This window comes from Myotis davidii, unplaced genomic scaffold, assembly GCF_000327345.1.
Source record: "Myotis davidii unplaced genomic scaffold, ASM32734v1 scaffold38, whole genome shotgun sequence".
NCBI lineage: Eukaryota > Metazoa > Chordata > Mammalia > Chiroptera > Vespertilionidae > Myotis > Myotis davidii.
In genome coordinates, this window is record NW_006291383.1 from 2973818 (window position 1) to 3000793 (window position 26976).

The 26976-nt window shown below is 40.1% G+C and overlaps 1 protein-coding gene across 26 annotated transcripts in view; it reads left to right on the forward strand.

Annotated features, from left to right (window-relative positions):
- Window positions 1-26976, forward strand: part of TCF4 (transcription factor 4) — a 335849-nt gene that overhangs the window by 291834 nt on the left and 17039 nt on the right. For 23 of the 26 annotated variants that reach the window (XM_015564424.1, XM_006764466.2, XM_006764465.2 and 20 more), the window contains 5 exons: window positions 3564-3696; window positions 11461-11528; window positions 12621-12699; window positions 15074-15150; window positions 17691-17894. In XM_015564424.1, the coding sequence (XP_015419910.1) occupies window positions 3564-3696; window positions 11461-11528; window positions 12621-12699; window positions 15074-15150; window positions 17691-17894 (561 nt within the window). The remainder of the gene's footprint in view (window positions 1-3563; window positions 3697-11460; window positions 11529-12620; window positions 12700-15073; window positions 15151-17690; window positions 17895-26976) is intronic. The other 3 variants (XM_006764463.2, XM_015564423.1, XM_006764482.2) reach the window with 1 other exon arrangement.

Consider the following 26976-nt stretch of genomic DNA (forward strand, 5'->3'; position numbering starts at 1 on the left):
GAGAGCTTTGGGAGATGTGTGTGTGTGTGTGTGTGTGTGTGTGTGTGTGTGTGTGTGGGGGGGGGGGTGGGGGTAGGGATGTAGTTGCAACTGGAATCTAGTGTATAGAGACCAAGGACACTGGTAAAAATTCTACAATGCACAGGGGAGCCTCCCACAGTAAAGAATTACCTGGCACAATCCGTAGTGCCAAGGTTGTGAAACCCTGCCTTACCCTAAAACCCAATTGTCTTCTTGGTATGTGCTACCAATTATTATAGTTCCTTAACTTTTTTATTGTTTTCACTATTACAGATGTCCCCCACAACTGGCCCTGCTTTTACTCACCTTCCTTCCCCCTTCCTCTGACCATCACCACACTGTTGTCTGTGTCCTTGGGCTATGCATATATGTTCTTCGACTAATCTCTTCATATGTGTTCTTTGGCTAACCTTGTCAGTCTGTTCCATGTGCCTCTGGGTCTGTTTTGTCCATCATACAGATTCCACATATAAGTGAGATCAATCTTTGAATTATCAACCCATAAAAACATCACTAATGGAAACATTATCACCACTTACTCTATCAATAGATTCTGAATACACTCTCTTAGGCCTTTAAAGGTAAAAATAAATAGTGGGCATGTAAGGCCATAGCACTTTATCATACTTCCCCTTTTGCTTTGTAGTAAGCAGGGCAGATAGTATTAATAGCTGGACTAAAAGAGACTCAGGCAGAGGTTCTCAACCTGTGGGTCGCAAACAATGAAAATACATCCTGCATATCAGATATTTACATTATGATTCATAACAGTAGCAAAATTACAGTTATGAAGTAGCAACAAAAATAATGTTATGGTTGGGGGTCACCACAACACGAGGAACTGTATTAAAGGGTCGCGGCATTAGGAAGGTTGAGAACCACTGGAAGGGGACCTCTTCTGGTTGATCTCTGACTACTCTACAAGAGACGTGATTCACTTATCACTGATATTCTCTGTGGTGTATTTATTACGACTTTGAGTAACAGTAGTTTGCATGAAACTTTTTCTTGAAAAATAATCGAGTTATAAATCTCATTAATTGCTTTCAGCATCTCATATTCTATGAGTCTCTAAAAATAACTGATTTGGGTGCATTGTATGGGTTTCCCCATTAAAATCTGTGGAAAAGAACTTTTTTTTTTGTCTCCGAAGTCAATATGAACCCTTTGTCAAATCCTGAATTACTGCCCAGGTTTAAGGGGTCTAAAAATTCTCACCGATGCAATAATCTTTTTTCCTGTGTCATCCTATAATTATTAATAGTTATTTCAATAGTTTTTATAATATTTGTCTCTGTTTTGATTTCTGCATAGTTGGGACTGATTTATAAAGTTTCTGTGTTCTTTAGAAACTCAGCATGGAGCAGAACTGAAACCTACTCTTTTTCTTTTCATTTTCTTTTTCCTCATTCTTTCTCTCTTTCTCCACTTCATGATAGTCTTTAGCTCCTCAGCAGAAATAGTTCTTCTAAGTTTGGTGTTTGTGGCTTATTCAGAGTTTCAGATTAGTTCTGCTATGGAATGGCCCCACTCTACTATTCTCCGGAAGAAATTTCAAGGGACTACTTGGGGTATTCTGTGAGTAGCAAGTAGAAATGAGTTTAACAGGTAGCATAAGGAATTTTTTAGTCATGCAAAGAGGTTCATAAAACTTAAAAGTTTGAAAGACATTCTTGGGGACTTGGAAAAGTTTAAGGGCAGTATGTCAACTTTTACACTGAAGTTGACCTTTCTTTGGACTATTTGAGTGTGTAGAAGTAATATATCCAAAAGCATGGATGTGGCAGACTTGGCTCTGAAACAAAGTTTCATTTTTCAGACTTTTTAGTTACCTCTCAAATACTAGCATTTCAATCCACTATTTATTAACAGTAGCCAGTTGTTCATTGCCTAAATAGGGTAATTATGTGTTCTGCACTCAGTAGCAAGTTGTGGGATGCAAAGGTATAAACTGTATTCTCTCCCTTTAAAGAGTTTACAGTACAGTATAGATGGAAATGCGTGTGAGAGAGATCACAATGAAAGGCAGCATACCATTATTAAATGGCCCAGTGAAGATGATGTCAGTTCATTAGGGATTCAGAGAGGAGAAGTCTTGGAAGAGTGGGAAGCAGTGAGGAATCATCGAGGCGGAGGTAGAACCAAGATGGGCCTCTCAAAATAAAAGAAAATACCAAGACACCAGGGTTTCACTCCTTGTGAATAAATGGCCTGGGCTTGAAGCACCTCTGACTTTGAGCATCATCTCCAATCTCAATTTTATATAAAAAATTAACAGACTCTCCAATAATCACATAATAAAGATCCATAGCCCATTAATATATCACATATAAGGAAAAATTATATTTTAGCTTAAATATTTTCCTTTCCATGTTTATAACTCATCAGATGCCTATGAGAACACCTTTTTAAGCTATTTATCATCTTGAGCAGGAACATAGCTCGATATTTTCCTGTAAATATTACTGTGACCCCCGCTAATGACCTGCTCACTCCCAGGCAGATAGCTGGGTGGAACCTAATTTGCCAACCTTCCAGGTACTGTAACATGCCCCAAGAAAAGCAGCTGATTTGGACAACTGGTGCAATAATGTAACTCAAAGCCAAGCCTTAACGCAAATGATTCTGTAAAGGTGATCTTTCACAGTCAACAAGATGAAGATCACTAATGGAGAGGACATATGCAGTAAGAAGTCAAATAGTTATTCTCAGTTCACTTGTTCTCATTTAATTCAGTACAGTCATTGAGTTAAGGCTTTTCATATTGATGCTTCAGAGAGATAGCACTTCATTAGCACTTTTTAATTTTTTTTTTTTACCATTTGTTCTGGCTGGAGTTCAGAAAGGTGACCAAATTTGGCAGGAAAAGACCTGAGATGGTTTACTCTTTGCCATTTAGTGTTCAGAAGGTCAGGATGAAGTGTAACGCAAAGCCTGGAGGTCACCGTGTTGTTTTACTCAGTGTATCATAGAGTCTTTCTTACCTGATCAATAGGCTGCACAAAGAAATAATAATAGCAGTGCTTTTTTTATGCTGTAAAAGTCACAGAGCTGCTTTTTTTAAAAAAAAAAAATGTTTTTATTGGTTTCTGAGAGAGGAGAGGAGAGGGACAGAGAGCTAGAAACATCAATGATGAGAGAATCGTCGATTGGCTTCCTCTTGCATGCCCCCTACTGGGGATTGAGCCCACAATCTAGGAATTGAACTATGACATCTTGGTTCATGGACCGAGGCTCAACCATTGAGCCACACCAGCCGGGCCACAGGTAGGCTTTTAAGAAGTAATTTTTAGATTTAGAGATTGTAATCCTTTTTAGTGTCCTACATTGCCATCGTATTCCCCTAGATTTGATGCAAATCCAAACTGTGTCTTTGTGTTTTAATATTTGAAAAATGAAAGTTGTCAGAACTAAGCAAGATGTATTCTTCAATATTTTGAAATTTTAAGGGTTTTCTCCATTGCAGAAGGAAGTATTATAAAACTAACCCATTAAATATTTTATGGTTGAAAATTGCCTCCTTTTTCTGCTTCTTGCTACAGAGCTACCCATCACACTCCTCAGCAGACATCAATTCCAGTCTTCCTCCAATGTCCACTTTCCACCGTAGTGGTACCAACCATTACAGCACCTCTTCCTGTACGCCTCCTGCCAACGGGACAGACAGTATAATGGGTGAGTTTTGGAAATGCCAGTTCTGGTACCAACATTCAGTGTCAGGATTATAATGAAAGATCTCTACCTTCCTCTCCCCCCCCCCCCCCCCCCCATAATTGAACAGCAATCAAAGGATGAATGTTTATCACATAACTGAACAAACAAATGAACCAAACAGAAATAGTCATTGGCTTGACCATATCACATTTTTTTCCACAAGAAACTGAAATTTGGCTACTTTGCCTATTGTAATTAGTTTGAACGGGGTTTAAATATACCAAACCGCCTTGCTTCTCATACTCCCAAACAGCAAGCAAGGTGAACTTTTATAAGACAAACCATTGAAGACTAATGAGATAAAGACCACGATATCTCTTAATAGTAGTTGTTGACCGCTTCCCAGATTCAGTCACTGTGTTGTGCTCTTGGCCATGACACGCCACAGTCTTCTGCAGATGGGTTCATGTGAAACTGACAGGCAACTAGTAATAACTAGATGAGCTTCACCTTCAGAAGAGTGCTGCATGGTGAAGTCCTTCAGAGGGAAGAAGTGTCACTCACTCACAGGAGAGGAGACGGCTGGGCATCAGTGGGACAGAAGTTATCTGCTACTTTTTTTCAAGTTGAGAGAAAAATAAGTTCAGGCAGAAAGTTGCTGGCAGATTAACGGAGCCATCCTCCTCCTCTCATTTTCCATGCTGTCCACTGTGGTCTTCTCCCACGGACAGATGGCTCCCCATCACACTCTCACCTTGAGGGAGGGAAGAGCTGGCAGGATGTCTAGCTGCCCAGGAAAGAAAGAGTTCCGGTTGGGGAGGAGGGAGCACCCGCTTCCGAATTGGCCTTTGTCTGCCTTTGTCACCCAGCACTACAGTCTGATGCTCCCGGGTCCTGTTAAACCAGGGGCTTCACTGATTGCCACCGCACAGGTTCTAGCTCACACCCGTACCTGGCTGGGGCTCAGGGTGACTTCCAGGGGGTCCCTGATGAGGACTCTCACTGTGTGTTTTAGAGAGGAGAATGTGTGACAATGATCCTGCTGCTAGTCCTCTTAGCTATTTGTAGTTTTTTCATTTTCCTTAGTCTGTAGAACTTTGGGAACTAGTATGAATCACTTCTGTGGGAGTTTTTTATGAAAAAGAGATGTCTTTTGAAGTGTTGCAAATATAATCCTGCCTAAATAATACACTCTCTGTTTATTCAATAATATATTTCACACTTGAGATGAGCCATCTAGCAGCCCTTCACTATCATGTCTCATTGAGAAGCAAATTTTGGAATTTCCATTTTTGTAACTTTTCATAACAAAGTTTCTACAAGTGTGTTGCATGAGTTTGACCTCGGGGGGCTCTGGACTACGGTCATATGGGGACATTTTGTAGCTATCAATGCAGTTTTGGCAGATTTGAAAAACAAGAAGAAAGAAGTGCAGAACTGAAAGAGTGAGAGAAGCATATTTCACTTCAGTGTGGTTTGGCGCATGGAAAGCCCCTTTCTGCAGTCATGAGGTCTAGTTATAAAGCAGGCTGACCGGTCACTCATCCTCTTACATGGCAGATTTCCTGTCTACTTGTGATTTGAGTAATTTTCTTTTTTAGGAAGGTATAAAGGTGGAGCAAACGCTTGAGCTGAGGAGAACATACTTAAGCACTGTTTGAAAAAAAAAAAGTTATGTTAATTAATTTGCAAAACAGTCTTCCTGGGAGAGAGGCACTAGACTTGGGAAGGAAGATATTGCGAAAGCGTAATCTTCGTCCCTGGGCTGTGGTTAGCAAAGCCATGCATCTGGGTGGGAATGGGATTTGCTTTAGTTAAGCTGGTTGGCTCATCATTAGCTCATAGATGGATAGGAATGTCTCCTCTCCTTCATTTGGCCTGGGCAGGGTGGAGCTCTAGGCGAAAGATGGACTTAACTTGTTTAAGTGGAAGGAGGGTCTAGGTAATAATTAGGAAGCTATAATTTTAAAAGGGAAAAGTATGAGATTTTTGGAACCTGGAAAAAGAACTTTTTTAGGCAAAACATTATTACATAAATTAATCCATAACCATGGGTGTACTTGTCAAAATCTGCTAGTAGAATGTGAAAAAGCTTTATAATCTTTTCAGGAAATAAGTAGACATGGTACTTCAGCATTTTGGAAGAACTTGCATAAATTCAGTTATGAATTTAGGATTACTGTAAGAGAGAAGACTCATGTTCTCCCTGAAAACATGTCTTCCAATTCCTCCAGTTAAAATGCAGAGGAAAATTTGGGTATGATAATAGGTTTCATGGTTGCATAGTGTCTGCGTGACTCAAGTTTCTTCGCACTTTAATTCTCTTAGGTTTTGGCTTGATTTTCAGAGTGTGGTAGAAGTCAGGGACAGCAGCATGTCTGTATAACAAGAGATTTCTCTTCAGTTACTAATGCTTCCCTAACAAACAGTATGGGCTAATAGGATACATCTGTAGACTTTTGAAAATACTTGGCATATACTCACTCATTCTGAAATGCAGGAAATAAAGAAATATTACATTGCCTGTATCGCAAAGAACAAACAGAGCTAATTAAATAATTGGTAAATAGGGAACACATAGCTTGACACATGTTTAAGATTACACACATGATTCTGTAGAAAATGGCTGTAAGCAATACTAATGCCGTAAGAATGGGGTTCAAGCGCTAACACATGGACATCAGATTTTTCAAGTTTTCTTGGTGTAAAGTTGCAAGGCGGTGCAATCTTTTCATAAACAACATTGATGTCTCAGGAAGCTGTTTTTTCCGTTCAAAAGATTATTGGCCCATTTCTCAGTTTCATGTTATAATGCGTCTTCCTGGCGGTCAGCAATTGTCCTGAACTGATCGTAGGACGACAGAATGCATGCGGCGGGCGATGAAAGCTCTAGAGCTGTTGGAAGGCATCCTCTCTGGAGCCAGGCTCCCTTGCCTCTAGTTCTGTTCTCTGCATTTCAGAGATGGAAAAGATGCTCACTGGGATCTCAGATGGCTTGTGTTTGGTTTGGAGGAATGACCATTGTTTCTTGGGATTTTTGTTTGTTTTTTCCCCCCTTTAATTCCCAGTATCATTTTTCTGAGAAACCCTTAGGGGGGATAAATCTTACTGAGATTATATTAATGGTGAAATTTTTTTGTGACACATTCATCCATGGATTTTTGAAAGAATTCTAAAGTATTTCATTTGTTACACAGAATTCACATTTTCCTCTGAAGCTTTGCCAGCAAACTCTGGAGATTATACCGGACATTTCTGAGTTAGAGGGATCTAGAAGTGTATGAGTATAATGCACGGGACACAGCATGGGTCCACAGACGTTTAACTAATGGAGCCCCCAGTTAAGGAGAGGAGCTAAGGCTGAGGGCTTCAGGAGTTACCAGTATCAAAGCCCTTCAAACTTTATTCTGAAACCCTCTCAGTATTATCCTGCTGGGTGTATCTCAGAGAAGGAAGTGTAGTAAGTCACTAGGTACCAGCTGTAGAGGATAGAAATGTCTAGAGAATGGTAGCTGTATACATTTTGTTATATACATATTTCCTTCCTACCTGCAGTATCCAATACCCCTCCCTGGTCAAAAGCATTGAGGTGACTATATCACACATACTTCTGACACTTCTCAATGAGGACCCCTGGGAGGTACCATTTGTATCCACTCCTACAATGTGACTTGTTGTTTGGGCTATACACCCTCCCTTGCCCTCAGAGGGAATTGGGCATACAACCAGTATAATGCTTAGAATAACTATTATTGTTTTATTGGTCTTTAACTGGCCTGCTTTCTCATACAAGGCATTTCCCATGTTTTTAACCTCAAACCAAACAGCGTTGAAGGAACAGACTACCAAGATGGATTTAATACAGCATATGCTAAAGATCACCCTGGAATATCTATCTGGTTCATGAATTAATCTGGCTTACCACTTTCACTTCCAATGACATGTTTGTATGACATGAAGCACTTGAGTATGTGGCTTTTCTAGCAGAAACATGTCAATTTCCCCTTGGGGACTTGGTTTCACAGTTATTTTATATTAGTCACATAGATCACTTTGTCTTTTACAAGAATCTTGAGCCTTCAAATAGAGTTGGGTGATAGACCTGCACAGAGCATAAGGGTTTATGAATTTCACCCAGCATTGTGGTGGCACCATAGTTACAAAAATCACTAATGGAAAACAGTAAACTAGTTTGATTTAAGTCTTGTCCATTTCCTGCACGTGGTCCTGGGGCCCAACTTTCCCCCTGAATTTCTAGAGATCCCTCGTGCTAAAAATGAGTGCATTCTAGCCCTAATTTGAGGTTTAATTATAAAATTAGATTCTGTAGGAGTGCTGGAGACGCTCCTTCTTGTGTCATCTTTATAGTCAAGTTCATGACATTGTTAGGATGCTTTTAATAGTTTAATAATACGAGGCCCACTTGCACATAGTTCAGAAATAACTAAATTTCAAAGCAGTCATCTTCTTTCAGGCAAATACACTATAAATTACACTTATTGTTCCTTTTATATCTTTGTGATGTTCCCAGCCTGAGGTTATGGGTGTGTATTAAAGGGGTAACATATTTTCGCAATTCTAATTTTCAGTAGTCGATCCCCAGGCACCGCTCCTCCTGGTGTTCTGATGAGGGTGTGTTCTAATGGGAATTGCCATTTCCCCAAAGCTGCGAGTGAGTCCCAGGGTGGTCCAACATGTAGCGGAACCCTCTCTCTGCTCCAAGCTAGCCAGCAACAAGCACCTGTGCACACGCCCCCTGAACGGTGCTCGGGTGGCTGGCAGTGCCGAATCCTCCTACAGAATTACACTTCCTCTTAATCACTGCTCATCTTCCACTCATGTTTACTTTGCAACCCTGCTTAACGACAGATTCTTTTTTCTCTGGAGCAAGAAAAATTGATTAGAGCTAAAATATCTTAAGAAATCAACCCAGTCTTTACCAAATAGGGGCAGTAGTTTTCATCTTTATTTGTTATATGGGCACTTGGGTAATTGCTTATAATATGGGCTGACAAAAACTTGGGCCTAGAATCGTAATCAAGTCCTGTTACATGAAAGCCAAAAGGTGGGTTTGATAAGCACCAAGTTAATTAGAAGCGCATTTGGCTAAACATGACCCATTACTTAATATAAAAGAAATTATAAGTTTGAGAGTTAATCATATGTTCACTGTCTGATTATTTGTGCCCTTTGGCATATCAGTCACACAAATAAAAAGAGAGCTCTAGCAGAAGGCCCCTGTCGCCTAACATGCTCAGGGACTCTTGAAAATGTGTCTTCTCCAACGTTTCCTGGAACAGAACAAAAGGCATTCCAAGCGAAGGGGCAAACTGGCCCGGGAAACTGCTTTGAAATTTAAGCCCTGGATTCCTCACTCCAGCTGCCGCTGCCAGGTGGAATGGCTGCATATTAAAAATAGTCTATTCTTATCAGTGGCCTCCATGAGTAGCCTGTTAGTTTTCGGAATCATTTTTATGACAACCTGAGGTAAGGAGTTGATTCTACTTTTTAATCTACCTCCTAGGTCCTAACATCTTCCTCTGTATAACAGGCACTTAATACAAAGTTTAGTATGGACGTGATCATAATAATTATATCTTGTTTCTTGTAAAGTGTGATTTTTTGCGTGTGTGTTACATATAATTAGCTTTTTTAATGTTCCTAAAATATTTCTGTTGATTTTCAATTCTGTTTGGTTTCATGAAAAAGTATTTTTAAACACTTATTATCTTAATTTTAAAGTTGTTCAAAGGAAGAATTAATCTTTTGAAAGCCACAATGGTAGCAAATGTTTTCTGTAATTGAAACAATATCTTGTACTACTTGGGTTTCAGTTCTTTTTTAGATAATGTAATTTTTCCATTGTGGCTTTGCACTTACATATCATGAAGATTTGTTTTGTAATTAAGCAGACATCACAAATTATTTTGACTGCTAAATCTAATTTTAGGTATACTAGTATATGATAATGTTACTTCTATGAAAATTATATATATATGAATTTCTAGAAATATATGTCATATATATATACACACATACATACATACATACACACACACACACACAAACACACACACACAAGTATACTATGCACAAATACTATGGTAATACCAGCTGGAAAATATTAGTTCTCTCTATGTTTTCAAAATATTATTTTCTATTTAGAATTGTCTTTATTTAAAAAAAAAAACTCCTTAATACAACAATTTTAATTTTCATGCCAGATAAAATTTTACTTATCTCTTATACTAAGTATTTTTAATACTCTTGATATCTATGAGTTCCTTCCACTAGCTCAGCATGATGTCAGACCCCCATTTCAAAGATTGCTTCCACTTAAAATCCTTAGTACTAATAGCCGATACAGAGATGAGCCTTTTGATTACATTTGGAAATTACAGATTACAGCCTCACTTCTTCTAAGACAATGTCAGCTACTTTTTAATGATTCAGTTTTCATATGAGTCTGTGGAATGAAAACAAATGTCTTGTCCAAAGGTGACTGTTCGTTTTACCATCTATCAGTGTTCTTTCAGGTTTAGTAATAACACATGAATATGGGGGTGGGTTTTGTTAATCAAATAAAACACACATCAAAAGACCACTAACTGACATACCCAACATGTGAATTTGTGAAAATAGCCAGCATAATTCAACTGTGCTAAGCAGAGGCCAAGAGAGTGAAATTGTAACCTGGAGAATGGGGAGAAGCTGACCCCTGGGGTCTGAAATCTACTCCACTTCACACACTGGGCGTGGAGACACATTGCCTGAAAGCTGCTTTCTTGGGTCAAGGATAGGGCTGTGAATTTTTAAAAAATTATTTGTGTAATGAAGTTTTGCTTGGATTAATCAGTTTTCTTATTTCACCAGTATTGAAAAATATCTTCCGCTGGCGTTGAGTAGGCTTTATTTAAATACTACATCAATTTGCTAATGCCGAGGCCCTGATGACTGCAGCATAGCGTACGTAGGCGTTGTGCTGCGGCTGAGACCTCCGCGGAACACTGGCTGTCCCATTGTGTAAAGGCAAATTACCTTCAAAGACACTTGCTGAATAGAGCTGGCTTTGGATTATACACTAGCACCTCTGTCTTTTTATTAATAGTGCTCTTTGTTCATCTATTTTGTAGATAAAAATACCAGTGTTTAAGATGGAGCGATAGCTTCATGATTATGTAGACTGATTTTCTCTCCAGAATCTGAGACCATGCTGACTTTTAGTAGCACAGCAGTTCAATTTTTTTTAAAATTTCACTTAAAATGTGTGTGGGATACATGTTATTTCAAATATTAAAAATATTTTCTCTCCTAGACCTGTTATAGATTTTTTTGTTTGATTTTGTTTACTGTGGAGCTCTGAGAGGAGTACCTCTTTTTATTTCAAAGGAGGTATAAATTATGCATGAGGAGAATTCAGTTGACTATCTAAAATGTAAAGAAAAGCCAAACTTTGAGGACTTTAGACACCTGAAAGTACTGTCAATTTCTTAGCAATGAACTAGCATTCACCACTACACACTCCTAGGTAACAAGCCTGAAGGTAATAGCAACTAAAAGACTATATCTTTAAACCAAGGTGTCAGGTTTATATTTTATCTGTAGAAAATGTAACATGAATATACTTGACATCTACCTCAGCAAACAAATTAATGCTAATTAAAAATTAATGTGTCATAATTAGCATTAAAAATGCAATTAAATTGTAAGTAAATGGACCAGGAATAGAAAATTGTTAGACATCTCACGGCCTGGTTTTTCATATTCTGCCTTTTGTTTTTGCAGCAAATAGAGGAAGCGGAGCAGCAGGCAGCTCCCAGACTGGAGATGCTCTGGGGAAAGCACTTGCTTCGGTGAGGCAATATTGACTTTGGCCTTCATACGTAGCATTGTGGAGGCCTGAACTTTAATCAGACGTGGACATGTGGAATTGTATACAATGAATGGCAAAGAGCTTTGATTTTGGAAATGCTCGCTTTTTTTCCTTGCATAATGATCACTGGAAAATCTGAAGAGAGAGCCCTGAAGCTTCCATGCCTGGCTGGTCTCTTCCATCTTGTCTCCTTAGGGCTGCTAAGAGGTACTCAGTTACAGGTTCTCGGATATTCTTGGAGCCCTTAGGTGTATAGATTTTCTATCTGGATTTCTTATTTTTCTCTAAAGGCATATGGCCCCTCATTGACCATCTAAGACTGACTTTGTGAGGGGCAATTCTAAAATACTTTAGAAAAGGCATTTAAAAAGACCCTCAGTAAGGTCTGGGGGAGCTGTCACACATTTGGCACCTGGGGACTCAGCTTCTCTGCCTTCCCTGCCCACGGCCAAGAGGCTGCACTGGGAGGTGCCCTGCACATTCACTAGCGACAATGGCACACCTGGTGGGGTCCTCAAAAGCTAAGCATGGGCATCTGCAAATGTAAGTGGAGATTTGTTGCTTTAACATTTTATCTCTTCAGTTGGTTTTTCCGTACCATCAGGAGCATAAAATGTTTGATTTCTCAACATTTTTACCAAATAGAAGTCTTTATTTAATCTAGGCATTCTCATATCTTGGAATCAAATGCTTTAATCATGGTGAAGAGGGAGTTGGACAACAATCTTAGGGTGACTTGGTCTGGCCTGTTTTGTGGAGTGGGGGTGGGCTCTGTGTATCTCTGTGGCTTGCTCATAGCCAAGCAGCCACGCGAGAAGTGGGAGGAAAAGGACTAGAAAAGTAGTTTGCTGACCTCCAGTCCAGGTCTTTTCCGACGATCTTATAAGACCTCAGTAATTCTGATTTTGAAAGATTAAAGTGGGTACGTGTTGTTACTGCAGCTGATCACTAAATGTATTTTGTAAGTTGTAACTTTTAAATGAATTGCATGGATACTTTGCAGTTGACAAAATTGTTGATTGTTTGTTCCTAATAATGAGGATTTGTTTTCTTTTCTCCCCATTGTTTTAAGATCTATTCTCCAGATCACACTAACAACAGCTTTTCATCAAACCCTTCAACTCCTGTCGGCTCTCCGCCTTCTCTCTCAGGTACTGTCCTTGCTCCCATGCCTCACAGTGCCAGCTGGTGAGAGTGACTGCCCCCCTGGACTCCCTGCACTCGGGGGAAGCTCCCTCCCTCCACGGGCTCACAACACCATTTCCAAACAGACAGAAAGGAGTGGGAGAGACAGACCGCCATGTGAAGGCACAGTCACTTACACCCAAACTTGTCTTAAAAATTAGATGTTTTTAAAAAATATACAGACATATGGGAAACTTATTTCTGAAATTTTTCCTAGCTCTCTAGAAGATACTCCACAGAATAACATGTTCTAATAAAACATCTCAAATGAGACCAGGTAGTACATATAGCCTTGACTATGATTGTACAGTCATCAAATATAGATTATTCAAGAGGATCTTTTCTGACAGAAATTTTAGACTTTCCAAATTCCCTCTTTGAAGTCCATGTAATTGGGATGTTTGAGGAAACTCTAATCTTGTAAATAAATTGTGAAGTGTGTGGAGTAAAAGGGGATGTTTGCCTTTAAAAATAACAAATTACATGAACTATGGCTTCAAGTAGTAAAATATAAGTTCTTACATTATGTTAGTAAAGCAGAGGTCCATTTAAAAGGCTCATTGCCCTTCCAGTATAAATGCTTCCAGAAGGCCCTGTCTGCTGCCTGTCTCCGCACTCTGGAAAGAGGGCAGGTGGCTTCTAACACAAAACTAGGTCACATCTGTACCTCATTGAAACCTGACCTTCCTGTAATTTATAGCGAGTCACTTGCCGAAATGTTGCCTCCTCCGTCCCTATATCAGCATTCACAGGGCCCACCACAAGCTGGCTCCCTGGTTCAGATCACCACCAAGCTTCCGGAGGCGATGGCCTTGGCTTAGGTGGGGCTTGATATCAGCCTTCCCAAGCCTCCATTGACATGGGGGGCGGGGAGCACAGAATAGAGAGGGGTAGCTGGACATTTAAGTCCAAATGCCCAGAGAGACAGTTGAAACTGGCAAGAAACAAAGATGATATCAAGGGGACACTGCAACAGCAGTGAAGCCTTCCCCATGATAGAAAAGGCAAGGGAAGCTCAGCATTGTGCGTGCATACCATGTTCAGCTCTGGAGTGACCGCCAGCCTCGTTATACAGGGCGGCGTCCCATGAGACCCACGAGGAGAGGTCTGGGCAGGGACAAAACCCCATGTGCCCCGTTTCAAGCAAAACAGCTCTAATTCTGTCTATTTTATAATTGGGGGGGGGATTCTACAGTCTAATAAAGCTTGAGAACCACTATTTTAGTCTAATGCTTAAGGTTAAGTCTGTAGCATTCCCAGAGAGCAAAGATCCGGGTGCATGCATTTCTGCCTCTCCACTCCTAGGTTAATGGGGGGCCAAAAGTTGTGGTGCACAAATCATGCCCGATAACACCCTAAATACTCTAAACGTGAGCAGGGTGCTCTCAGAGAAAGACCAGAAGTAGGGCCATTGCGAGGCCCTGGTAACCCAGCCTGGAAGAGCACCTGGCAGCAGGGAAGGGCTTCATGAGGATGTAGACCTGGGGACAGGTCGCTGTTTTCACACTGATAGCTCTGTCCAGATTCTGTCCCTGAAAGTAACTGGACAAAATATTCTATTTTCATTTAGCATCAGAACACACACACATGCACACCCAGAAGTGACAGGAGAATGAATATTTAAAGGGCTAACTGTGTCGGGCGTGAGATTCAGTGAAATCGTAGATTTTATTTTCCTTACTTGAATTATTTATCTTCTATTCTGAGTGCATATTATTTTAAATTTAAAAGTAGGACGTTAGACATGTAATATTTATTATAGCAGGCATCTATCTTTACCTGCAGGTTTAGCGAATCATAAAAAAATTATTTTCTTCAGAAGAAACTACTTACTTATTACTGTTGTTATGTTGAGTTTTTAAATTTCTGGTTCTGTGGATCCCTGCCAACTAATCTTATTTCCTTAAAAAGTTTCTGAAGGCTTATTCCTTCTCAAGGATCATTTTAAAACCAAGTCGCAAAGCTGTTTTTCATTGGTGAGAGAATTTTGGTTTAACAAACTGGCCTTGCATGGAGGCATAACAAAGGCCCGCCCCGGTACCCTTCCCACTTTGCACTCTTAAAAGGACCTTGACTATGTAGTAATAGTTTTCTTCAAAGGAACACTTCTCTAGCTAAAATTCCTCCTTTTAGGAAGCTTGAGAGAATTCTGAGTCTATGTAAAGTCTCCATGTTTTACATTTAAGATGTTTTCCTTGCCCTAGAATTTTTGGATGGGAGGTTCACCTTAGGGTCCACGTGGAAACCAACATTGCTGTTTCTAAGAGAACTGTTGAACGTGTTGGTGAGATTGTTTTTAAGATGATGTCGATCGCATTGTAATTCCTTTGTTCATATCAGCAGGCACAGCTGTTTGGTCTAGAAATGGAGGGCAGGCCTCATCATCTCCTAACTATGAAGGACCCTTGCACTCCTTGGTAAGTCATCTGCTCATCTCTGCTCCAGCCACTTCCAGAGCATGTTTCTCTTGTTGCCTCTAGTTCACTCCAAGATTAGACTGTGTTTGTTCCTGTTTGTAGATTGTAACCCAGATACTGCTGCAGTGTAAGCCCAGGGCTCTAAAGATCTAGGACCAGATAGAAGATTAAAAATCCTGGAAGGATAGTGGCCCCTTCCCATCTGGGGAAAGATCCCGGCCTGTGATTAAATTACTTCCCTGAGATGTGCTGCTGAAGTCCCTGCTAAAGCTGTGTACTGCAGCACTTAAAGATCCTGTATCCTCTCCTCTGCTTCCCAGAATAACACGTTTATAGGCATTTTCCTCTTGACCTTGGGACCAGAAGCCTACTACTACTTCCTTGTTCACTTTGGTTCTCATAGACACCTAGTGACATCAGTACATCTCTGCTCTTCCAGGAGGGAAAGGCTGGGAATTTGCATGGAGTTAATTAATATTCTAAGTAGGTCATGATTCAGTGTCTGCCTCTCTGGGCTTTCTCAAGTCTCAGCGATGGGACTGGAAATATGCGTGAAACACCACCACTCCGTGCAGTATCCGGGCTGTGCATGAACCAAATGGGGAGGGGTAGCAGCAAGGAGCTCTTCGCTCTTTCCACGTTGTTTCCCTTCTTTGAGGTGGAACATGGAAGAAGGCATACATGTCTCTAATTTAATGTTGTCTTGTCAGGTTCAGGGTTTCCTTCCCTTCTGGCTTACTATTTAAATTAAGGAAAATCTAAAACTAAAAGTACAACAGTATATTTCCCCCTTGTTCTCTCCCTGCTGAGGTGTGTGAGTCACCCAGCTCTGCATTTTAGCCGGTAAAGGCAACCACAGAGTGAGGCGGCATATACACTACCTACCCAGCCCCACTAATCTGCCTCCAGTGTTTACCTCCATCAGTTATTCTCTGGGACCCATCTATCAAAACTGGGCTTTGTCCAACTATAAAACTGTAAAGACTGGGTTTAAAGTTGTGAACTACAGCTTTAGTTCCTTTAAATTCTCAACACTCAAGAGGGGATTCGCACGAGAAACTGCTCTCTCCTCCAGGAAGCTGTGAGCCAGAAAGGATGGTAGGCACATGTATTCTTCCTTTTCATGCTTACATTTACACTTGGAAGTGTACATATGCATGCATTCCTATTTTTAAAATTAAGCGTAGACTCAAAGAAGTTAACAACTTTTCCAAGGTCATACTAGTAGCCACTAGTTTAGAGGAGGCCCTGTAACACCAGGGCCACCAAACCAGAATGCTCTGCACCATAAACTACATGTATTAGACCCACATTCTTGCTGTCAGTGTAGAATAATTAGAAATTGTTCTTCTCATACAGTAAAGTGGGTACATCTGTTTGCACAACCCACTGAAAATCAGAGCGATTGAAGCACGTTGTAGTACAAAAGAACATTAGATTTAAAGTCAAAAGACTTAGATTTGGACCCTGGCTTTGTCATTTCCTGGTACTGTGACACTGGTTAATTAATTCATTTAATTTCTTTGAGCCTCATCCGCATGTCTTTGTGGAAGGGGTAATACTGTCTTCCCTGTTTGCCTCACTCATGTAGTATGAGGGCCCAGTGGGATGTTAGATGTTAAAGTATACACTGGAGAGTCCTATGCTGATGTTTATTTGATATCATAATTTATCACACTGGAAAAAAATGAATATATAAACTACATGTCCATGTTCTTCACCAAAAACCACAGTACAGACCTTATCTAGTTGCAGACAAGTTGGATCCTAATGGCTGGGATGAGAAAAAAAGTTCAGTTGGTTTTTAATAATATACCCATATAAGAGAGTGAATTCTATACTATAGTTAGGACTTTGAAATCATTTAGAAGCTCTGGTAAACATTAATTCAGTTCTTTGTGATTCTTCAGTAGTGAAATCTCGTACCATGTTGGTTGACAGAATTTTTGTAATTTTTTCTGTGATTACTTTGAGTCGCCACTTTCTTCTGTACACACACACACACACACACACACACACACACACACACTGGTGAAAATAGATAGTACTCAAGAAATTACTGTCAGTATGTATTTACCCATCCCTGACTTGATAGTTAGCACTGTATCATATGTCACAGAGGAAATCAAGGAATATACCTCCAGGAGGGTAATTTAATTGGGGAACTATAAATAGGTCACCTTTTCATGGCTAATTTTTAAAAATCTTTTCACCAATGTCTGTCAGAATGTTTCCTAAATTCAATAAGTGTTTTCCTTTTCTAAAGTAAATCTAAATTCTCTTTCAAGCTAATGCAATATAGTACAGCATATGTACATTCAAATGAATTTACTTTGTTCATGAAAAATAACACTGATTATAACATTAACGTTTGTCACCCGTTGTCTAGGAAGGATGCTATTCTTATTATTTTAAGGAAATTAACTTTATTGGAAACATTTAGAAACTTAAAGTGTGGTGTGTGTGAACTCGTTTTACTTATGTAACATATGCGTGCATTTCAAACTAAATCAAATTTCACATCCTTTATTCACCAACAGCAAAGCCGGATTGAAGATCGTTTAGAAAGACTGGATGATGCCATTCATGTTCTCCGAAATCATGCAGTGGGCCCGTCTACCGCTATGCCTGGCAGTCACGGGGACATGCATGGGATCATTGGACCTTCTCATAATGGAGCAATGGGTGGTCTGGGCTCAGGGTATGGAACCGGTCTTCTTTCAGCCAACAGACATTCACTCATGGTAAGTGATGAACTTTGTAGACTGTAGTTATCGTACAAAATTAGATTTTCGATTATAAACACTATTGCTGCTGTTTTTCCCTTTTTAAAAATAGCTTTATTGAGACACATTCACTTAATATGCAATTCACCCATTTAAGGTTTATATTTCACTGTGTTTTAGTATAGTCACAGGGTTATGTAACCATTGCCACAGTCTAATTTTAAAACACAGAAAAATGAAAAGAAATCCCCATTGCCATCAGTGGTCAGTCACTCTCCAGTCTCCCCTCAACCCTTTCAGCCCTTGGCAATCCTGATACACTTTTTCTGTCAGTAGATTTGCTTAATCTAGGTTTTTCCTATGAATGGAATCATACAACATGTGGTATCTTTTCTGACAGGCTTCTTCAGCTTAGCACAGTGTTTTCCAGGTTTATGCATGCTTTATCATACATCAGAGTGCCATCCACTTGTGTTGACAAACAATATTTCATTGTGTGCATTATATTTATCTTCATCGGGTGATGTATATTTGAATTATTTCCATTCTGGCTGTTATGAATAACGCTCCTATGAACATTCATGTACAGGCTTTAGTGTGGGCACGTCCGTCTTCATTTCACTTAAGTACATATCCAGGAGAGCATTGCCGGGTCATCACTGATATTTTAATTTCTTCACTGTGGTGGCTTTGGCTAAAGGACCCAACCATCTTATGTTCATGTTACATTGCTGGCATTTCAGATATGAATAGGTTGAATTTTTTTATTAAAGAAACGAATCAGTGCCTTTGAATTCTGAGTATAGGAGGTAGAAATGTATGATGTGTTAGTCTGTCTAAATATCTGGTGTGGGACTGTGTCATTAGAATGCACAGTCGTTTTGCCACTGCCTATTCATAAGTCTGTTTGAATGCGGCTCAAGCACATTTGTCCACATTACGGTTGGGATTTCAGTGCTGCCCACTGCTTTTGGTAAGGATTTGGGAGCGCATCCCTTTTTGGGGGCGATTATGAAGATCCAGAGAATCTTCCAAACAAAATATTAAGTGATGACAATTAGTGAGGTCCGAATGGGCGGAAAATTTAATGTTACTAGTGATTCTGTGTAAGTCCACTCCTTACAAACTCCTACCTGAGAAGTAAACACTTTTTTGTCCTGTTTTGTACCTTATAGGCTCTTAAAAAGTTGCTTCCCTGTTATCCCATAAAGTGTCCCTGGTTTAAAGATGATTCCGAAAGGAGAATGCAAAACAAGTACAGGTCATTCCGAGGCTCCTTGCTCAGTCCTGTTCTTCTGCGTCCTTTCGACTTCTCTTAGTAAAAGACTGAGAGGACCATCCTGAGAGTATGTTATGGAAACCTGCAACCAATTTGAAACCAAAAATACCGGTTTATAAATAGAAGCAATGAACTCACTTCTAAGACGTGGAAAGATATTTTTGAATGCCAAAGCTAAATCATTTTTTTCTTTTTCGCTTTTCCTTGACCTCTACCCCAAAAATTCATCATTGAGTAGAAATTGTTTGTCTATTCATGGCAGTTGCTAAGAGTTAACAAAAGGAAAATCTAGATTTTAATTTAGCTTGGCCTCAGGTAATGTGTTAAATACACTTGGGATGCATATAATATGAGATTTCAGTTTGTACAGCTCTTTTTTTAAAAAACTACAATGTTTAAACAATACTGCTTTTAATTAAGAAATCTGGCTTTATTAAAAGCCAGATCTGTGACTTATAACCATTTCTGTATATCTGCTCTCAATCAAGAGAAAAATAGTTTAATTTCTGTAGCTGTGTTCGTTTTGCATATGTTAAACGGATGCCACATGCACCCAGGGCATTGCTTCAGAGCTGTTTTTCCCCACAAATATGTAAAGTTTGCTCTTAAATACCAGATGTAGGTTAAGTGGTTCTTTAAAATAATAAACTATACATAGATGCTGTTTGGAACTGTGTGACCTTTGAGTTGCCTCCTCTTTGAGGCTGACTCAGAGGTGGGATCAGAAGAGACTAGAATCATCTTTGGAGATGGGAAGCGGGGTGGACCCAGGTGGAGGGGAAGGAGAGAAAAGCGGAACTAATCAGCCCCTGTTAACACAGGAGTGTCTTTCACTTTGAAAAACTGTGCAGAAGCCATACAGCGCCTAATTTTGCTGATGAGGAAAAGTTCTTGCCCGCTCCTCTGAAGACAGTTAGAATCCCATCAAGGACAACCACAGACCCCCAGACAGGAGCGCAACTCCAGAGACATGACATGGCCACAACCTGCTGTCCTTTAAACCAAGTGGGGCTGTGTGGTCTTTCTCCTCAAAGATAGTTAGCGGCCCCCAGAATCCGGGCCCTTCCACCTGAAACTCCATCATGTGTGTGGACGAGATTGCATTGTCATTTTCTTGTGCAAACTGGTATAATTTTTCAAACAAAAACCTAAGAACAAAGGAAATAGTTTTTGCATTTAGTCAGTCTGAAGTTAGCCTTTGACCATTTGATGCATTCCACAATAAAAAGGAAGTTGAAGGGGAAGAGAGAAAAAAAACCCATCCCCCTCAACAACAACAAAAAAATTCAAGGAGGATCCTGGTAATGTTTTCCACATTTGAATTTTAATACATGAAACAGGCTATAAACGCTGGCCAGCTGCAGTAAATAAAGTAGCAGTGGGAGGTATGCACCGGAAACCTCCGCAGCGGCCTGGGGGACTTTCCTTCCCAACTGCACACCTTCATTTGTTGCTCTGCAGTGGGAGCAAGTGGCAGTAACTTAACACCATCCCGGGGCAGGTTTGGTTTTGAGCAAATCTCCTTTCTGGCTCTCCTTAATAATGCCTTCTGATTAAAGAATAGACAGCTTTGAATCCTCTTGACCTCCCCGCTCTTCTCGTTTCCTCTCCCTGCCTTCCGAAAATAAAAACGAAATGGCTCGATAACTTGGAAGATGATATAAGCATTTCTTTCTGCAGCAGCTTGAAATCGTGGTGGGGAAAAGCCATGGTTCTGCATCGGCTATTATGTTATCTCATTTAATTGCTAACATATTGTACTCAGCTTTTGATTCATAAAATGTTTTCCTTGGAGTTCTGCAGTGGGTCTTCAGTGATTTACTGAGTATTTGCGTAATGAAAGGGACTTTTTCACAGCAGCATGGCTCATAACACTAGAGTGAATGGTGTAGACTCACGGGCTTTCTAGATGATATTATTTGCCCATGCTCTCTCCTGCTCAGAGACCTTTACCAGCTTTCCATTAGCTACCAGATAAAGGCAGTTTTCTAGCCCAGCTTTTAAAGTCCTATTACCATTTACCAAAAGCCTTATGTTTAGTTATGTCAATAAACTTTTCCAGCAATACCAGTCTGTGCATATTCCCAGAATTTACCCTGTACATTTTTACTATTTACTTCTCTTATTTCTGTCTGGATTGGCCGGCTCTACCCACTCCTCTGTCCATCTCAACCCACCATTCTCAAAGCTCTGGCTCAAATTCTGCCTCTTCCAGGAAGCCTTCCCTTGTTACGTCCTCCTGTGACTGTCACTTTCTTTTCACACTCATAGCACTACAGATCATACCATCAGCTAGATATTTATCTTACCCAGGTATGTGTAGCTATATATCTTTTGTAGGTATGACCTTTGCCTTGGCAACTATATTGTAAATTCCTTGAGTACTAGGTATTGCATTTTGTTTTCTTCCCAGTAAACAAATTATCACTCAAAAAGGAAGAAAGGCAACTAATATTTTCTGAGTGCTTGACAAGTTGCCAGCCTACTGCTAGATGCATCCTGTACGTTATAGAAGGCAGTCTTCTCAAGAGCCCAGTGAAGAGGATGATGGAGTCCGTTCTGGGTGTGAGTCAGCTGAGCCTCGGAAGATTTGAGTAGCCTCAAGTCACAAAGCAAGATTTAAACTCAGACATTCTGACTCCAGTTTCTGTGCTCCATATTGCTACCATGAGTACACCCACCTGTAAACATGCCTTTTCATAATTAATTTCAGGTGGTAAGAGCTCATGATCTTCAAATCTTGATAAATGTTTGTTGATGAAAGAAATTTCCAGGTGTCTCATGGCCAAGTTCCCACAGCAAGTCTCTACCCAAATGTGGAGGTGAAGAACTTTCCCTCCAATGCGGTAGCATTCTAGATTGAAATTCACATTGTCAAAACACTTATTCCCAAATCATTATGTCCATGGAAAGTGGCAAGAGGTGTGAAACTCTCCTTACGAGGGTCCTTCAAGCAATAGAGTTTAAGCGTACTTCTCTATCATTCCCACTCACTTTCCTAATAGAATCCAAGCAGAAACCTCTGAATGTGGGAGGACTTGGAAGCAGCTGGATTTGTCACTGACCCTGTCAGAATCTCTTATTCAGATACAATCTCCTCTGTGCCTCCATTATCTCCATGGTTAACCTGATATTAAATCATTCGATTTTTATAAATCATTGAAGTGGCAGTTTCCAAATATAATTCCATTAATCATTCAGTGTTCAGGTTCACAGACGAAACCTGAAAGAAAGCCTTTCAGATGACCTAATCTCTCCTTCTAACTGACTAAGAACAAAACCCACATCAAAAATGTCTTCATGTGACTCTGTAAGGGCTCCAAATTACTTGTCAATAGAGTCAGTAACTATAGGATCATTTAGCCAGAAAGTTCCTATTCTGTTAATACATAATATTAATGTGGTTTCCGGATCCTTTTTGCTTAAAGTCCACTTATTCATTTCAAAACCATTTATCAGATGGTAACCAAATGCCAGGCTCTATGCCAACAGGTGGTCTCTGCTCTCAAGGGGTTCACAGGCGAGGAGGGAAGGACACATATTTGAAAGCAAAGCGCTGCAGCAGTGCGGTTAGGCTCCACGAGAGAGGATGGACCCAGCTCTGTTATCTGTGGGAAGGGTCACCCTGTCCCTCGGTAGGGGCTAGTGATCCCGTAAGGATCGCGTTGCTCTAGTTGACTTGGAAGTGGAAGCGCCCTGTGAGCCCACACCTACACCTGTCCTCCACAGCATCCCCTTCGGCCCCTTCCCAGAACCCCAAGTGGGGTTTGGCACATTTCAGGAAGCTCTGACATAAACCAATATTTGCCCAGCTTCTCTCTTATCAATAACATTTTTAGTTTGACTTTGGATTGGAAAGAATTTATCAAAAGAGCATTCACTAGGTGAAGAAGCACCTTTTTATTTCATTGATATTAAACATAAGGGAACTTCTGCCATGTGGGGCCTCAGGATAAACGACTTAAATTGCATAGTTCTTTTGCTTTCATAGTTCTTAAGATTTAGGACCATTGTATTTTAGATGCTAAAAGTACCCAGAGGTCCTTTAGCTCATGGCCCTTATTTTGTTGCTGAAGACTAAGGCCAAGAAAGGGGAAGTGACCCAAGCGTGGGTACTCACTAGTTAATGGCCAAGCTAGGATTAAAAACCAGACAAGCCAGCCATGAGACCAGCACTCTTTGTGCTAAATACCACGCTGCTGCAACAACCTTCCTCTCTAACCTAATACCATAGCAATTTCAACACTGTGGCTGGTATTACAAACCGCTCTGTTACTCGGACTTAACTCATGAAACCCAAGAAAACTCTTCAGTTGTCCCCTGGCTCCTTGCCACATATTGCTATTTAGCTTTGCCAATAATACTTGGCAATTAGAGATGGTAGTGGGCAGTGATGTGATATCTTGGGGAGGATTTACTGGCATGTGGTTGTGGGAGTAGCAGACGTCAGGAAATTCTGTTTCTGCATGGAGCTCTTTAACAAAGGTATGACCCATAGGGTCTTCACCATCTTCACTCTTAGGTTTTCACAGATTTTAATTTTCCACATAATTCCATATATATTTTAGCACATACTTCATTTCTAAGCAGCTTTTACCATAGAATCTCAGAGACTTTAGAAGTCATCTCTATCCACATCCCCCTACAAATGCCCTGTCGAGTGGTCAGTAAGTCTCTATCAGCCTCATCCTTCAAGGCTGAGTAACTCCAAGTGACCACAAAGCCATTTCCAGCAAATGCTAGAAAATTCTTTCTGAGTCCAGCCCATATTTACTTCTCTGTGAAGTCTGTATTTTTCTGCTTAGAGTTACCCTAACTCAATCCAACAAATATTTAAAAAATTTTCAGTTATTTGAAGACATCTATTCAATATTTTTTCTCTAGGCCAGACATTTATATGTTCAAATATTTAACCTAAAAATAGTTTTTGACTCTGATTTTCCAGTTCCTTCTCCAGCATAGGAAGGATGCTTTTCTTTTTCTAGGACCTTTTAGTTTGTAGAGTCTCAACCTGAACACAGTGCTCAAGGAATTGCCAGGGTGACTATGATGGACCTATCACCAACCCATTCAGCATATTATATCTTTATTAAAGGCCACCTAACTAGATCCTATTAGCTATTTTTAATGATTTCATCATCCTGCTTATAAATATTGAACTTGTAATCAGCTGAAATCCTTAAGTCACACATCTCTCAACTGTCCTCATGCACTTTTTGTTGTGCCAAACAAACTTCACAGAACACCTTGTATTTTATCCTTCAGCCTTCAGTCTGTTTCCAGCCTCGGGTCTCCTTTAGGTCCTCATGCAGTCACATACTCTGCCAGCTCTGTTGTTGGCAAATTTAAATGTGATGGGTGTCATTGATCCCCCCTCAAAGCCATGAATAAAAATGTTGACCGAGCCCTAACCGGTTTGGCTCAGTGGATAGAGCTCAAGGGTCCCAGGTTCGATTCCGGTCAAGGGCATGTACCTTGGTTGCGGGCATATACCCAGTAGGGAGTGTGCAGGAGGCAGCTGATCGATGTTTCTCTCTCATCGATGTTTCTAACTCTCTATCCATCTCCCTTCCTCTCCGTAAGAAATCAATAAAATATATTTTTTAAAAAAATGTTGACCGGGAAGGACATAGAGCTGAAAGCCCGAGGTTCAACACTACAGACACTCTCTCTGCACTCACATCTCCCCCTGCTCTTTCGGTTTAGTATTTCCCCCCTAACTTTTCTCCCATGCAGTCCACCTTTCCTCATGTTGTTCATAACGTTATCACAAGACACCAGGCAATCAGCATTCCCATGAATGAGGAAATGAGATTTGTTCAGAAAGACTTGTTCTTGGTAGAACCAAACTGAGTTTGAGAAGTCATTGCCTCCATCTCAGAGCACTCCGAACTCTTTTTTAAATAGCTTATTACATACTTTCACCCATGACCTTAGTCATTAGTGTCATCTTTCTATAGGTACTGTGCTGTTTCTTTTTCTTTAATTAAGATATTTGCCTAGCACTTGTGTTCTACCATCTCTCCTAATCTCCACAACTATCAAATATTTCTGAGAGCAGATTAACACTTTCAGTGGAAAGTTTTTAATTATATCTATATGGTACTTTAATTTTTTAATGTAAAAAAAACAGAACTGAGAAAAAGGGCTTAAAGAAATTCACTTTGTTTTTAATTTCCCACCTTTATTGAGATATTGTTGACATCTAACATATGTAAGTTTAAGGTGTACAATGTGTTGCTTTGATACACCTACATATTGCAAAATATTACCACGATAAGGGTAGCTGATGCCTCCATCTCCTCAGTAATTCCTTTTTTGTGTGTTATCATGAAGTAATTCAGTTATGTCATTCATACCAAAACAGAAAATACTGGAACAGCTTGGCACACTGTACATTAGATCCTCAGAACTTACTAGCACTGTGACTATTCACACTCCATTAGCAACCCCTAAAACAAGCGGTTGGAACATGACGCATGTCCAGATCTCACAGCAGTGGGTCCAAATTAGGAATACCCCCCCACACACCCCAGCCACACACACACACACACACCTGTTTTACTAAAATTCAGGCCCTGTGATCTACAAACAAGAGTCCATCTCCATTGGCCCATCACACCCAAAGAACAGTCTTTCTCCACCTTCTAGGACAAGCCAAGCCTCATTTTCTTACTTTTCCCCTAAATTTGTATTTAGCACTTTGGATCAAAACAAAAACTTGTTGTCTTCCCCACTTTTAAAATATGAAAACATATTTAAAACAGACTGTATGACTTCATCATATTTGTACTTCGCTTTCTTCTTAAATAATAGAGGGAAAAGCAAGTAGACCTTTTTAATAGCTCAGTCATCATAACGTTTTCTTTGAACTTTTATTGGGAACAAGGACACGGTGCTAAACCATCATTTAGAAAAGGCCATCCCTTGCATTTAAACCCTGTCTCCTCAAGAAAGATGCGGAGTGGGGGAATATATAGTGAGTGTATGTATTAGAAAATACACAGGTGCTCATTCACTCCTTCGACGCCTCAGATCCTTTGGGGGTACATACCCGTCTCTGATCTTGCGGGCCCTTCATTGTGGGAGGGTGATCACTCAAGTGTGTGCGGACCCAAAATGCAAACTAGAATTCCTAAGTGACCTAAGGAGCCACTCAGAAGCGGGTGAACATTGGGGTCTGTAGGATTTTGACTGTTACGGGCTAGAAAGGGCACCACAGAACCATAGATAAACATGATTTTTTAAAAATGCAGAAAATAAAGGATCTTATGTGGCCAGATGAAGGTAAGAAAGTTGGCCCCTGGTAGCAGCCCTGCAGCACCCAGCCAGCCCTGCAGCACCCAGACAGGGCTGCAGTGGGTGCAGAGCCCCTCCTTGGAGCGCAGCAGCTCCAACAATTGGCGCGGATATTTCACATGAGAGTCCACAGGAAGAACAAGTTTTCATGTATATTTTTTACATCCAAATTAAATTAACTCATGGAATTTTCCACCCTGAGGAATTAAAGTAGCAGCTCATGAAGTAATTCAGTTATGTCATTCATACCAAAACAGAAAATACTGGAGCAACTTGGCACTGTTTGAAAGCCTAAACTAGGCCGTGGCCATTTTATATTTTTTTAAAACCTGTGGTCGTTGTGTTATTTTAGCTTTTATTGTGGCTGCAAATTTTTTAAGTCAAAAGTATCTTAATTGCTTAGAAAACAGAAGTGTAAAATGGTTTCAAAATAAGAAGAAGTTTTAGGCAAAGCAGTTTTAGGAATGAAAACCTAAAAAAAAAAAAAAAAAAACTTCAACACATTTTTTGAAGGGGGATGTT